The sequence below is a fragment of the Homalodisca vitripennis genome, chromosome 5 (genome assembly GCF_021130785.1).
Source record: "Homalodisca vitripennis isolate AUS2020 chromosome 5, UT_GWSS_2.1, whole genome shotgun sequence".
In the NCBI taxonomy this organism is placed as follows: Eukaryota; Metazoa; Arthropoda; class Insecta; order Hemiptera; family Cicadellidae; genus Homalodisca; species Homalodisca vitripennis.
In genome coordinates, this window is record NC_060211.1 from 129,810,956 (window position 1) to 129,825,552 (window position 14,597).

The following is a 14,597-nucleotide window of genomic DNA, read 5'->3' on the forward strand; positions in this document are numbered from 1 at the left end:
ATTATTTTGAGTTGTGAATATTTGTTAAAAGGTTTAATTAATTTTTTAATATCTCTAATTTTTATCTACAGTATTTCAATACATTGATCTCTTGGACGACAGAGCTAATTTGAAGAACTTTAAAAAACTGGCCTAATTTTTGCAGTTGGAACAGGAGTTTGCGAGGGAATGTGGATGGATCTGCGACAATGAAACCACAATGTAAATATCATTGCTGTACTAACACATATGGTGGTTTAGGCCATATATAAATAAGGTCTGTTACAATCTATACTATTCACTGTAGTTTTCTATATGTCTGGTTAATCACTCTTGTATGGCACTTTTGATCCAGTCTGCATAAGCAGGCACATCCGTGTAAACAACCGGATGAGAGAGGCACTCCAAGAATCCAGTCAACTGTCCGTACAACGCTCCCTTGTACACCAGCGGGTCTCCCCAGTCAAACTGTACATGACATTTTTTGTTTAATCATAGAGAATTGGTTTTAGTTTAAGTAAGTCGGTATAAGTTTGAAACTGTTTGGTGTAATATTTTATATTTAAATAAATTTTATCACTAAACTTCCAATTTGTTTTCCTAAGATAATTGTTAGCAAATAAAATAAAATTAAACTCGCATCTTTTCTCAACGAACAATATTTTTTTAAATAATTGAGGAAATGAAGCGTTGAAAAGAAAAATAATAAGAGAAAAAAATTTAATCCGCTAAAATAATTTGGAAAGTGTCGCACTAAAATAAAGGAAATTGCAGATTTGATAAACTTAACTTGTTATAGAATTTTTGATAAGCAAATACGCCTCTTAGTAGATGGTATCGAAGTTTATGTTTATGATGTGGATAAAAATTTCTACCACGTTTATTAATGAAAGCTTTCACCATTAACCCAATATAATAATATTATAACTTTATTTTAACTTGAATTGTACAATTATATGGCTAGAGAAAACGTTTGATAGTAACATTTTCATCTTTATAATAAATCTCGGGTGGTGTTGTACCATAATTAGTGTAAGAACTTATTTAACTTGTAAACCACCAGATATTATATGTACGTTTCAGGAATAATGCAGGTTCATAAATTTAAATTCTGTGATAAATTTATTAAAACTCGTGAATTTCGTACTCGCTAATCGAGAGTTTTCAAAGATAAACTAAAATTATTGTAATTAGTGATAACTAATATATTCGTCGTTATATCTTAATACACTTACATTGCAAGGTCCAGTTTTTGTGTCGTAGGTACAAATCTGTCTAGGTGTGACGTGATCGGGGTAGATATTTTTACATTTCTGCCAGTCGTAAACCGTCACTTTTGTTGCCATCAAGACAGGCGACGACTCTTCGGACTAAACCCATAATGACGTTATAAAAAACATAACAATTATTACGTCCACTGTTTTCTTCCTCGTACTTTAATAAACAATACATTTGTCTGTCCAAGGATGGCAAAGTTCATATCAACCAACACAATGATATATTCAATGTTTTAATTTAGATACAGTAATGTCATATTGCGTAGTAACTATTGCCTTATAAATATCAGTGCAATTCTTGTAATTTTCAGGATAACCCTTGCAAGGTTTTACGTGTGAAAATAATAATGTAATAATGTTTTAATTCAGATAGCTAAAATAATTTATAGTATAAATGTCGAGCAATGTTTTAAATCAAACTGAATCCTTAAATACTTTACAAGTCATTATAGTTTTATTGGCTCAAAATACTTTACCTGGTATACGAAACTGAAGGGATTAGACAGTTGATGCAAATATTAATTTACTTAATAGACATTTTTAAGCTTAATATTCTAAAACATATTTTACACAGTAAATTCCAATATCTACTAAAAACTATGTAGACCTTTGAAGTATTTTATACGATCAGTGAAACCAATTTCATAGATAGGAAAAAATGTCCCTCTCTAATTTTATAAAATGCTCAAAAGTTGACAAGATAGATTTCAATGTCTCCCACATCCTTCTATTTTGGTATCTGTTATTAGCACTAAATCGAATCAGTAAAATAACTATGAAACCATCTCAGTTTCCTACCGCTAATTTGCTACGCAGTTTGTGAGTACACGTAAAAGAAGGACGAAAGGCTAATGGGTCCCTGCAAAATACCCGCAATTCATTCCACATGGAATGATTCAAAAGGTTATTCAGCCCTGTGTTCGGTCAGGTTCTTTATGTGTCAGTGGTATTAGTTTTATTAAACGATTTTAGGAGATGATGGTCCAAAACCTTTAAAAAATTATCTTTTATTGACTTCCCCGCGTGATCTCTCGGCTAGAGCTCCAGCCTCAACCCTACTTTAAGGTGCAGCTAAAAACATAAAAACCAATCTGTCTGTCAACGTTGTTTTTAATTTGTTTATTCAATGTATTGATCAATGCGTATTGCTCGAAAGCTGTGGGGGCTAGAAAAATGCCATTTCTCTCATCTTTAAAATAAAACAAACATACAGTCTCATTTAATTGTCCATAAAGCTTCGTTAGTATGAGGAACACTGAGTAGATGATGGTAAATGTAACTCTATATGAGTTTTTTACAGTTAGCGAATATTTTTATATTGATCTTATGTTTTACTATTATGGTAACTAAAAGTAAAAGAATAAATCAATTTTAAAAACCCCAGTAAATCTACAGATTCTAACATATAAAATATTAAAAAACTTAGCTAAACTATTCCAACACACTCATTATATTATAGTGTCTTGGTGAGTAGTATTTTATTATTTTAGTTCTTATATGAAACCCAATGTAATTAGCGAAAATGAGAATTTATCACGTAAGGTACTTCAACAAAGATTTTATATTCTGAGTTTAAATTTTGCATGACACTTCATTTCTTAAAGAATGAGTTCCTTAAATGCATAATCTTTTACCAACCTCTCTTGGTACGATTTTTATCATTCTGTCTGTCTTCAAGACAAATGGCGAATGAAATGAGCAATGGAAACCTATTTAAGACTTTTACGACGAGTAGTGTGGTGTACGTTTACGGTGTTAACTTTGGCAGATAATATTACCTGTTAGATTGCTACTGTGTTGTTAATTTTTTAGAATGTTACATAACTAAAACTCACTTCTGATCTCCCTCCCCATCCTGCTATCATGCCTTTAGTCCCCGCTTTGAGATTTTTGGTTCCAAGTTTGATGGGTTTTGCGTTCTTTCCGAACTTGATGGGCTTGTTGAGCTTGACGACCGCAACGTCGTTATCCCATTTGCCCGTATAGTTCTCATGGACTGCAAAATGGTCTACAGTGAAGTTCTGGCCGCCATTTTCAGACTCGGTACTGCCAATTCGGAATGACAGCTCTGTTGTGTCACACCTAAAAATATTAATTCTACATTCATTCTTATAACATAAAAAGTTATTGTATCTTTAAATAAATATGTTTAAGTGAGGCTACCCACTCTGGCTAGGTGCAGCAAGTGTGTGACCAAAAGGGTTTATTCTTTTTCAAACGTAACACATTAAAACTAATTAAAAATATATAAACCCACTTCTATTTGATTTTAATATTATTTTAATTTTAAATTTGAGCCATTGTAACATTATGCTTTAATGTTCATGCTTTGATTAACTATAGGTAGGATTAGTGTGGTTAAGACTTCATATTAATTTTAAACTATGGCTGTTAAATTAAACTAAGAATCTTCCATTGAAGCGAACATAGTAGATGATTTATGTCTTGTTGGCCACAATTATGTTTACATCTATCTTATTGTGCTGCAACTTTTAAACATTAATTCGGCAATACTGTTTTTATTAGTTTTATTAGTTCCTTATAACACTGAACATTAATATTATAATACTGCTTTTCAATTTAATTTTACTGGAACCATACAAAATAGAGAACTAAAATATTGGTATGGTATATATTAGAGACACAAGGACAAAATTTCCGCCATCCTCAATGTTTCACTTGCAAAAAACTCTTTAAATTTTTTTTAATCAGTAGAACAGCTGTTCAAAATTTTCGACAATTGTCTTAATTTTCATCTTAATTTCTGCTGCCCTACAAAACTGTCAAATTTGTCATAAAACATGAAAAATAAATGGATTACCAATGGCATCCTGATTTCGAGAGAGAAACTCAAAAGACAATTTATTTGTGTTGTAAAGGAAATCTATTCAAGCTGCAAATAATATGATACATTGAATTCGATAAAGTTGTCCAAAAATATTTGAAAAACCTTTTGGGGCATTATTAACAATAAAGTCAAAGATCCGAAAAAGCCCAAATTAAAATTGGGGATCGATTTGTGGTTGATGAGATTGAGGTGGCAAATGAATTTGACAAGTTTTTTGCAAATGTATCCTGTGAGCAGGGCCCTCGTCCATCATCAAATTAAGTAAAACCCATTCAAAACCAAGTCCAGTAGCCTCAGTGGCCTTACACCTGCCGTTGAGGAAGTGGTGGTTAGAATCATTCAGCGGCTTTCATCGAAAAGGTCCAATGATATTAATTTAATGTCAATGTGGCTCATCAAGCAAAGCTCTAAGCATATTGTGAGGCATTTGTCTGTATTAGTTAATTTGTCATTTCGCACAGGAGTTTTCCCCTCGCTTCTATAAATCTCAAAAGTAATCCCAATCTTCAAAAAGACGACCCACAAGCATCAATAGTTACCGGCCTGCCTTGATTTTGCCTGTAATAAGCAAAATATTGGAAAAGCTTTTTTAATGCTTCAGTTTCTTAACAAATAATATCAGCTTTCAAATGAACAATTTGGTTTCAGAAAGGGCAAATCAACGATAGACGCAGTTGTAAGTCTTGTTGAGACGATTGCAGAGGGCTAGAGAGTCGAAATCACACATTAAGTGTGTTTCTCGATCTAACTAAATCATTCGATTGTGTTGACCACTTTACTTTGCTCTTGACAAATTGGGGACCCATGGCACCCGAGGCGTGCCTCTCTTGTGGCTTAGTTCATTTTTAATCCACTGGTATCAAGTTGTCCAAATTTCAAACCATTTTTCTAATTCAATGAAAATTATTTATGGGGTCCCTCAAGGATCAATTCTCAGCCCTATTCTGTTCCTGCTCTTTTTCAATGAGATATAATCATCACTACCACACGGAAAAATCGTGCACTATGCGGATGATACGACTCTTTGTTTTAATGAAACAAAATCAGTTTTAGAACAAAACACATTTATTTGCAGTAAAGATTTGCGTGCAAAATTTTCACAGCCTCAATCTAAAAGAAAATTCTTCAAAATCCAATGTTCTAAAATTTTCTTTGCCCTCGAAAGACTGCGAAAATGGCCATCATGTTGGATGAGGGCATATTAGAAGAGGTCTGTTCCTCGAAATTCCTTGGAATTTACCTTGAACAAGGTTTGACGTGGAATTTTCAAATAGTTTGCTCCAAATTAGCCTCAGGCATTTATGTGTTGAGGTCTCAAGCTAAATACCGCCCTATTCAGGTTATGATGAGGGCTTATTATGGCTTGATCTATCCACATCTCACGTATGGACTTGTGCTGTGGGGTGCATGTGCAAGTAACCAATTTTTAAGACGGTTCAAGCTTCAAAAACGAGTGATACGCATCATTGCAAAATTAAAATTAAGAGAGTCGTGCAGGCCAGTTTTCAAAAGATTGCAACTGTTGACTCTGCCAAGCCTCTACACTTCAGAAACAAGGTAATATTGTATGCTTAAATCCTCCTTTACCAACGGACGGAATGTTCACTCGTACAAGACAAGAGGCAGAGAAACTACCGAACCAGGAGACACAGGACGGTAGTTCATGAACGTTTGCCCTCACAGGCAGGAGTTCATCTCATCAACAGCTTGCCAAATTGAATTAAAAAGTCACCTACGTATAAAGCATATAAAACTCGTTTGAAACGCAGTTTATTGTCCAACGCTTTTTATAGCGTGAACGAGTTTATGGCGTATAACTGGGAGACCGCACAATCAGAAGACTTACTTTCCAATTGAGATGGGTAAAAAATTGGGGATGAATGGAGCAGATTGAGTGTCAAAATGTATGTATGAATGAGAGTTCGATGTAGCATGTGTGTCCAAATTATTAGATACTTGACCTTTGTTATACAAATGTACGTTTTGTCTCCACAATAAATACTTGACTATTGACTATTGATAATTAAGGTACATAGAATCTTTATACGGCCTTTTTGCCACTCAAAACTTTTACTGGCAACTTATTACTCAGGAACATTAATATTGATGTAATATTTGATATAATACACTTAAGATCTGCCCGGGGACGCAATAAAACAAACTACAAACCTTTTTGTTTATGTCTAATTTTCAAATATATATTCAATTGATTTCTTGACAAATTTCCAACGTGCCAAATCCAAACTTTATAACATAATGAAAATAGTAGCTTTGTTTAGTAGAAAATAAGATACATGGAAAATTACAAATTCACATCACAACTTGTTTTTTTAAATATCCCACATGGCGTAGATAGACGAAGTCAACAAACAGTCAATCTTTGTTTAATCCTAATATTTTTTATATACACACACAGTCTCTACATGCACACTCTCTTCGGAGGAAGTAATTTTTGTTATTCAATAATAACAATTCATAGAAATATGTATATATATATATATATATATATATATATATATATATATATATATATATATAGATATATATTCACGCACGCGCGTTTGTGTGTGTGTGTGTGTGTGTGTGTTCATTAAATATGTATAAGCAGCAGTGACCTGACTTGATTTCTAATAAAGATTTGATCCTTAAAAGCCCTTGATAGCCCTAATAGCATAATTTAATTTCTAGTATGTATATATCAATTTGTTCTTGAGATATGCTAGGACGGACAGGTTTCACACACCCCCACCCCACCACTAACACCAGTTGAGTGACAGGTTTCACTGGTGTCAGATAATAATAGCAATGATTATCGATATTTACAAAATATTTTAGCCTTAACTGGCAAAATAATATTATTTGCATTAAATATTCATTTTTTACATTACAGCTAGAATATCAATTAAACTTAGAATATTTACACTTTTCAAAGTAAGATAAGCTCTAAAACGTGCAAGTCTTTATTTCAGGTTTTATAAGAGTATTTTTGTAACCATGAGTAAAATATGGAAGTTGTAAGAACCGTTGTTTATGTCTTACCCAGAAACGGTGTAGGCAGTAGTCAGTATCCAGCGAGAGTTGAGAATAACTCCTGTGCTATAGGGTGCATTTTCCAGGTGTATGGCAACCTGCAATAGGTAATTTTGCAACAGGAGTTAAAAATATATGGTAACAGCTTAAATCTTCTAATATGCAGACATTTATTCACAGCGTTTTACTATACGCCAAGGATACCACCACTATTGATTAATAATAATCCTATATATTTTACACATCATTCACAATTTTAGGTACAGTTTATAGTTTAAGTTACTAATGACGAAGACTATGTATGTTTTTTGATAACTCAACACTCCTATATCAAATAAATAAACACATGCTTACAAATCATAAATACAGTTTTAAAGGTAAGATTATATGTAAATAAACAAAATACTATACAATTTATAGTATCTTTAATAGTTAAATTATGTATTTGTTTGATTTAAAAATAATTCATATGCATATGTATATTTTTGTTGTTGAGTACCTGTTTCAGTACCTGTGGTTTAATACCTGTACGCAAGTATTAAAAATTTTCTTATGCTTAAGGTTTAGCAGTTTCGTCTTGATAATACTCTTATTCTAATTTATTTTTATTAAATTATAATTATAAATGATTAAATTTAAAAACTTTTACGATTACGAAGGTTGTATTTATGAAAGATTAAAATAAATAATGCATACACTCAAATAGCTATACTTACCATGAATGGGAATTTTTGAATGGAAGTGGTTTTGCCATTAATTATCCCAAGACTGGATTTCTCATTGTTACTGCTTATGATGTTAGCCCTAGGATGTTGGCCCCGAATTTGTAGCCCCCTTGCCAAACCTGTAAAACGTAACATTGTTACCACTTATGTTGTTAGCCTGGGGTTATTTACCAACGAAGTGCGACGTATGTACGGATAAATTACTAATGTTAGCAACATTTCAAATACTATTGAATTATGTTTAAATATAAATCTTTACTTTGTTAAAGTATTGTTAAAAAAATAAAATGAAGAATCGAATAATCTACTTTAATGTATTTATTGATCTACATTATTACATAACAATATATTGGTGCCGGCTTGACATGTTATTTTATCTCGTAAAAACCGATTGTACTGAAATTTGACATGGATTTCCTTAAAAAGCATAAACTAAGCTTAATACTAACAACATCTCCTATTTAAACGATTTCTTCAAACTATGTTGAGCATGGAGTAAGACATTATCCACATAAAAAAATAAAACGTTTTAGTAAAATAATATTTTTAAATATATAAATATATATATATATATATATATATATATATATATATATATATATATATATATATATATATATATTAAATGATTAATTATGCAGTACGTTTTCAGTATTGTAATACAGGTATCAAAGACTAATTTACTATTTATATTTGACTAAATATTTAAGGACTGTTGTATAATCCATCTTAACCCACCAAAGTAGGCTTCTCAGACCTGTTTATGTAATATATTTTCTTTTCGGGTAAATAGGGCATAATAAACTATGTAGCAAAAACTACCGGATTAAATTTAAATGGCCATAAATATAAACTTTTTAAGATATATTATAGATCGAGGCAATGAGGCAAACCTAGAATTTGAAAAATAATTCACGTGAACTAGAAATCCAGCTAAACTTTGAAAGTCTGCGAAATCGCATGCGGATACAAGAGCATTAGCTAATACCGTAATATAGATCCGGATAAAATTGTAAAATTAATAATAAATGTTTAATTTCATGTATAAAGTTAGCATTATCGTACTCGTAAGTCTGGAAATGTGTCAGTCCCTTGCACAAGATAATTACATCGAGATACATTACATTGCACAACATGATATCGAGATACCTTATATACCTTATATTTAATTAAATTAAACACACATTTTGTAAATTAACACAAATGATAGACACAATTCCAGCTATTGATAACTGACCACTGTTCCACAGAAATAAAAATCATAAAGGATGATGTGATTGCCATGACATAAAAGAGACGAGAGCAAATCGTGTAACATTAAATTGTTGTTACTATCCAGGTTATTATTTAATTTCAAGGCTATAAATTAAAAGTAAACTATAATAACACTTAAATTCATTATCCATAAGGTTGTGCTGTCATAAAAAGGTTTGCACCAAACAGTTCCTTACGTTACACATAGTAATAATTTTTGTTTGCTGTAATGCTTTCCTTATAGGATTTTTACAAGTTTAGAGTCCAGTAGGGCGTAGATCGGAGGGATATTAGAAATATAAATAGGCCTCCAAACATATGTTAAACATAGAACCTAAGAATAGTTATGTAAAATTTAAGTATAACCAGTTTGATAGTTTTAACGTGATTGAGTAACACACATACACGAGATTTTTATATGATAGTGTAATTTAGAACACTTGCTAGTAACTAATTATACGAAAATGTTTTTAAATGTTGAATGTGTATATTTAAATTTGCCTAAATTTCCTGTTATCTAAAACACATCTAAGTATTGTAAAATAAGTAAGTTATAAAAATGTACTTACCTTTATGAAACAGTTACTACTATATTGTTGTACATATCTAAAATATAGCGTAAAAATGTGCTGACAAACTTGAAATCTATTTGTATTATACTTTAATTATGTACTTCATAATATATAAAATCATACTCAAGTAATTGTGTGTGATATATATTATCCAGAAAATGCTAAATTTAATATTCTACTAAACTTTGTAGCAAACTTATTTTAAGGGGTTGTACTTTCTTAATAAATACCATCCCTGAAAGTAAAAGAAAATGTCAGTGAACAATAAATTTACTATATTTCATTCATACGACATAAAAAAAATATAATGGAAGTAAAATAGATTGTCTTAACTAATTACCCTTCAAAATTTTCCTATTTTTCAACACTCAAAAACAATGCCAAACACAATATTTCATACAAAATATCACTTATTTCAAACACTACTTACATAAACTGAGGAGTATCACGACAAAAGAAATAAATGTCACTTTCATTTTAGTATTTGTAGATCACTGAAGGAAAAGATATTACCTAAACCTACCAGCGGTTAAAATGTTTAAATTAAAATGAAGAGTGGTACGTGTTTAAATATCATAAAATTATCAAGACAGATTAGAAAAAAGTTTAGATAATCTATTTGTGTTTGATTTTCCAATAATTGTTATAATTGGAGATGATATTGTTGTTTGATACATGATAGGTACTTCTAAGACATTTCCTTTCATTTAATCTAATCTCATCGCTTTCTCGAGTAAAGGACAGGGAAATTTACTGGCTACAATGAAATAAATTTCCAAATCTAAAATTATTTTCTTACACGATTGTGCAGAAGAGCCATTACACAATGTCCAAAATTATACAGCTGTCGCAAGCCTTCTAATATTTGCTATATATTGATTGAAATTATTTTCATTTTTATAATTTAAAATATTACTAAAAAGTGATCCTCTAGTTATAAAATGCATGCGGTTAAATTATAAACATACATGTGTTAGATAAATCATTACTTGATAATAATTTAGTATATGCTATTTATCTTATATTTTTTTATAAAATTGTAAAGATAGAATTGTTTTTTTAGAAAAGCTATTAAAAAAATCAATCATAAAAAATTTAATAAAATATTAAAAAGTCAGTGACATTTTTACCAATTTTAATAAACGTGATGATAATGTGCTTTGATTACTTTTTTGCTATGTATGTAAACAAGGAGCTTTATAATAATATTCTTCCCACTCAGTTTACTACATTTGTTTGAAAATTCCTTCCGAACCACAAAAACCCGTCATTTCGTAGGCCTAATGGAAATAATATTTAGTTCACATTGTCCACCGCCATCTTTGATTTATATGCGAAATGTTGATGGATGATTTCGATTAAGTTTTTGATCAAATCAGGTTTACATTAGCCGTTTGTTTAATTGTGCTTTAACAAAGTCAGGCACATTAGCGGTTGGAAACATTTTATTTATATATGTCTGTCTATCTACGTGCTCTATATCTGGAGAACTAACTGACCTATATACATGAAATATTACATGAAGCTTCCTATCTACAGAGGATACATAAAGTTTGATGATTCTGTAAGTTACCTAATGGAATTTAGTTAGCGAACATTTTTACATTGGTTTCTTAAGAATAGTTATGATAGCATTGATAAATTTGCAGGATAAACAAATCGTATTTGACAACACATATAGCTTGTGAAGGAAACAGGCCGTCAAAAATAACCTTCCATCGTCAAAAATAACCTTCCATCATCAAAAATAACCTTCAAACAAAGAACATATAGCTTAATAAATGAGCTATACAGATTTTGTATGAAACCACAACAAAGCATGTTAAATAATACTTAGTGGGAATACTCCTACCTTGTACATATATTATTCACTTATCCATAAATTTTATGAAATTTATAAATTATTTATGATATATTAAACAGTATTTTCATTAAAAAATTGTATTAACTTGAAAACGCAAAAATCTTGTGATATTTTGTTGGAGAATCGGTTTGTAAATCCCTACAATAATCCTTTATGATATATTTAAATTTCAATAAAAAAAAGGCGTAAGTGTGAAATGTGTCACATACGTTTAATGTGAACAAATATTTGTAAACAATTAACTGTATTCAAAACGGTTATTTATTTATAATTTACTGCAGATTTTCCTGAAATAGCTAGAGACGTAAAGCTCTAAATATCTTGTTAGATTTACAAATAATGAGAAATAAACTCACAAGGAATATGCAAGGAGAATAGATGTTGACAGATCACAAGAGTATGGGCTCTGTCTCCTTGCTATCGACTTCATGGGAGCACATTTATTTTAAATAATAACCAACATTATAGCTGAGCACAATATAAAGAGTTTTTATCGCTTTCTAATCACACCAATGAAAAATTTTAAGGGAGTAGGATATTTAGACGCTAAAATATCTAAATTTTCCTCGTCTAATCACATTTAAGCAAAGAACACAGTAATATATTTAAATTACAGTTAAAAACTAGTCCTTAATAAAGGATAATTTTATTGTTAGAAAAAACGTTTTGCAAAATAAATATATTTAAATGGGATGCCAGGACATGCGAAAAAGATTTTTTGAAATAAACAGGCCTAATAGAAACGAAACGATCTGCGTTTGTTTTTATGTTTAAGAGTTCATTATAAAATACTTTTAATAATATTTGGGAAAAGTATTAAATACAAAATCTTGACTAGCAATTTATAAACAAATAGGAACAACAAAAAATGTTATAATAAGTAGGGTCAAGGTTTCACAAAGATATCTCGGGCCGTTTAAATTATATCCAGGTGTGCCGGGACATAAAACTCACTCTGTATACATATCTAGTTAACTACATTCGTTTTCTATATTATTTTTATCTTGTTGATCGGCAAAACAAATCAACTCAAAATTCAAACGATTAAAACCGAGTTAAGAGACTACTGTCATAAGAGTGTTCAAAATACTTTGACAAGGTTTATACTTTGGATTGTAAACACCTCTCTAGTAAACAGTTGTAGTAAATTAGTATTTATGTGTTAGAACGAATTTTGTAAACTAAGTGTTTCTCAGCTAATTATTTCACACCACATTGTCGCTATGATCTCTTCTTCAAAATTAAAACCACTAATATGTCAATGTTCACAAATTGGTGTACTGAGAATATAAACAATACAAATTATGAATTCCGTAAGGACTTTAAATGTGCCTATAAATTTTGCTCAGTATCACAAAGTTAAAAGTGTATATCTCAGTGAGCCTTTACATGCGAAAACTTGCTCCAAACATATTATAACTTTTTATTTACTATTTATGTTATGATTTGGAATAGGCACGTTATACTTATTTATTATTATGTTTTTTAAATGCAATCTATTTTAGAATATATGTTTACGTTGCTTAGATTATATTTGATTAACTCCTGTTAAATACTAAAGATTTCCTTAGGAACACTTCATATTTACCTAGATAGTTGATTTCAACCAAATGATGAAGATTCTATGAAATGGTGCTTATATATCTTAATAAAAGTGATCTGTCACGCTAATTTCATGTTTTTATTAAGTAGCAAAAAAAGTAATATGGCTATTTAAAGTTCTCATCTTTAATATAATTGTGTCTTTTAAAGAAACTTGCTTAAAACAAGCAGATTTAATTACTCACTAAATATTGAGAGTAATGACAATAATAAAGGTAGAGGAAAAACACTGGTCTTCTAAATGGGACAAAGCGCTGTCTTTTTTCCCCTCATATAGGTTCTCTGAGGTTTTTCTGTTGCTATTATCTTAAAGTAAATAAAAAACATCATGCCAGCGATCCTTGGATATCTGCAGGTTTGGGGTTCTCACTCACTACCACTCTATTTTGCTACTGATCATATAAATAAACAAATTGCAATTAATACAAAAACGAGTGTTAGGTGTTTAAAATGTTTAATTCTTAGAAAGTTTCTCTACAGTAAATTACTATTTTGAGTTATCAATTTATCTTTAGATCTGTTATATTTTAACATTATTATTTTTTGAACTCTCAACAAAAAAGAAAGAAGTGAGAATATATAACAAACCTGAGTATTAAGCATCACAATGCTAATACCAAATTTTATATTTTGGTAAGTATAATAGGGATCATTTGAATAATTTTAACAGTAAAATTAATTCATCCATATCTGGGAAGCACAACAGTTCTTCTTTATTCTAATTTACATCATCCCATCTGAAAACAATAGGTCTCGTTTTCGCTTCAACAAATTAAAAGAATCAACCAAATTGTGTATAAAAATGATAGCTAATATTTATTCTTTTCAATTTTCCTCCTTATACTTATGTCCATTTAAAGAATATTACACACGGACTAGTTTATGGCTATATATTTGTTAGGAATGTATTAGTTTTAAGTCCATATTTCTCAAATATGAGGTCACTCAATAGTAACTGTTAATCAACTGTTTTAAAAAGAAATCCTACATATTAAGTCCATAATAATAGGCATTACTTTAAATTTTTCCGATTTTGTAAAACATATTGTTAACGAAAACCCTAGGCGTCTTATGGTTTAAAAACATTTTTAAATTATTCCAAAAGTTTCATAAATGCCTAATCTAAATATATACCTTTTGGTATTTAATACTGACGTTCTATTTACAAGTGCAGAACTAATATAAAACTTCTAACCAATTAATTTTGTGCAAGAATCTTATTCAGTTCAAACTTAATTCATTTTCACAGTATACTATTTAATTAAACACATATTTTTAAACAACTCCAAACATTATAATAAATAACGATCTCTGTTTTGATTATACATCTTACCGACGAAGACAATGGAATGGCGTGGCATGGCCGTTATATCAGAGCGACGCCTCTTTGAGGCTCACAAGCTGTCCACACCGAACTCTAGGAGATAATTCTCTTTAAAACAACAT

General features: G+C 30.3%; 1 protein-coding gene across 1 annotated transcript; it reads right to left on the minus strand.

Annotated features, from left to right (window-relative positions):
• Positions 1 to 306: 306 nt before the first annotated feature.
• On the minus strand, positions 307 to 14,512 carry LOC124363616 (trypsin delta-like). Its single transcript, XM_046818873.1, has 6 exons — positions 14,485 to 14,512; positions 7,851 to 7,978; positions 7,144 to 7,232; positions 3,092 to 3,338; positions 1,215 to 1,349; positions 307 to 447 (listed from the first exon to the last, which is right to left on the minus strand). The coding sequence occupies exons 1-6, from the start codon at positions 14,510 to 14,512 to the stop codon at positions 307 to 309; spliced, it is 768 nt and encodes a 255-aa protein (XP_046674829.1).
• Positions 14,513 to 14,597: the final 85 nt, after the last annotated feature.

What these genes read in the sequence shown, in the direction of transcription:
- LOC124363616 (XM_046818873.1), bottom strand. Translation starts at nt 14,512, where the DNA reads ATGCCACGCCATTCCATTGTCTTCGTCG. An exon ending in GATGGGGAGGGAGATCAGAA is followed by an intron (nt 1,350 to 3,091) that starts GTGAGTTTTAGT and finishes TTATGGGTTTAG; the next exon opens with TCCGAAGAGTCGTCGCCTGT. An exon ending in CAAAAACTGGACCTTGCAAT is followed by an intron (nt 448 to 1,214) that starts GTAAGTGTATTA and finishes TGTCATGTACAG; the next exon opens with TTTGACTGGGGAGACCCGCT.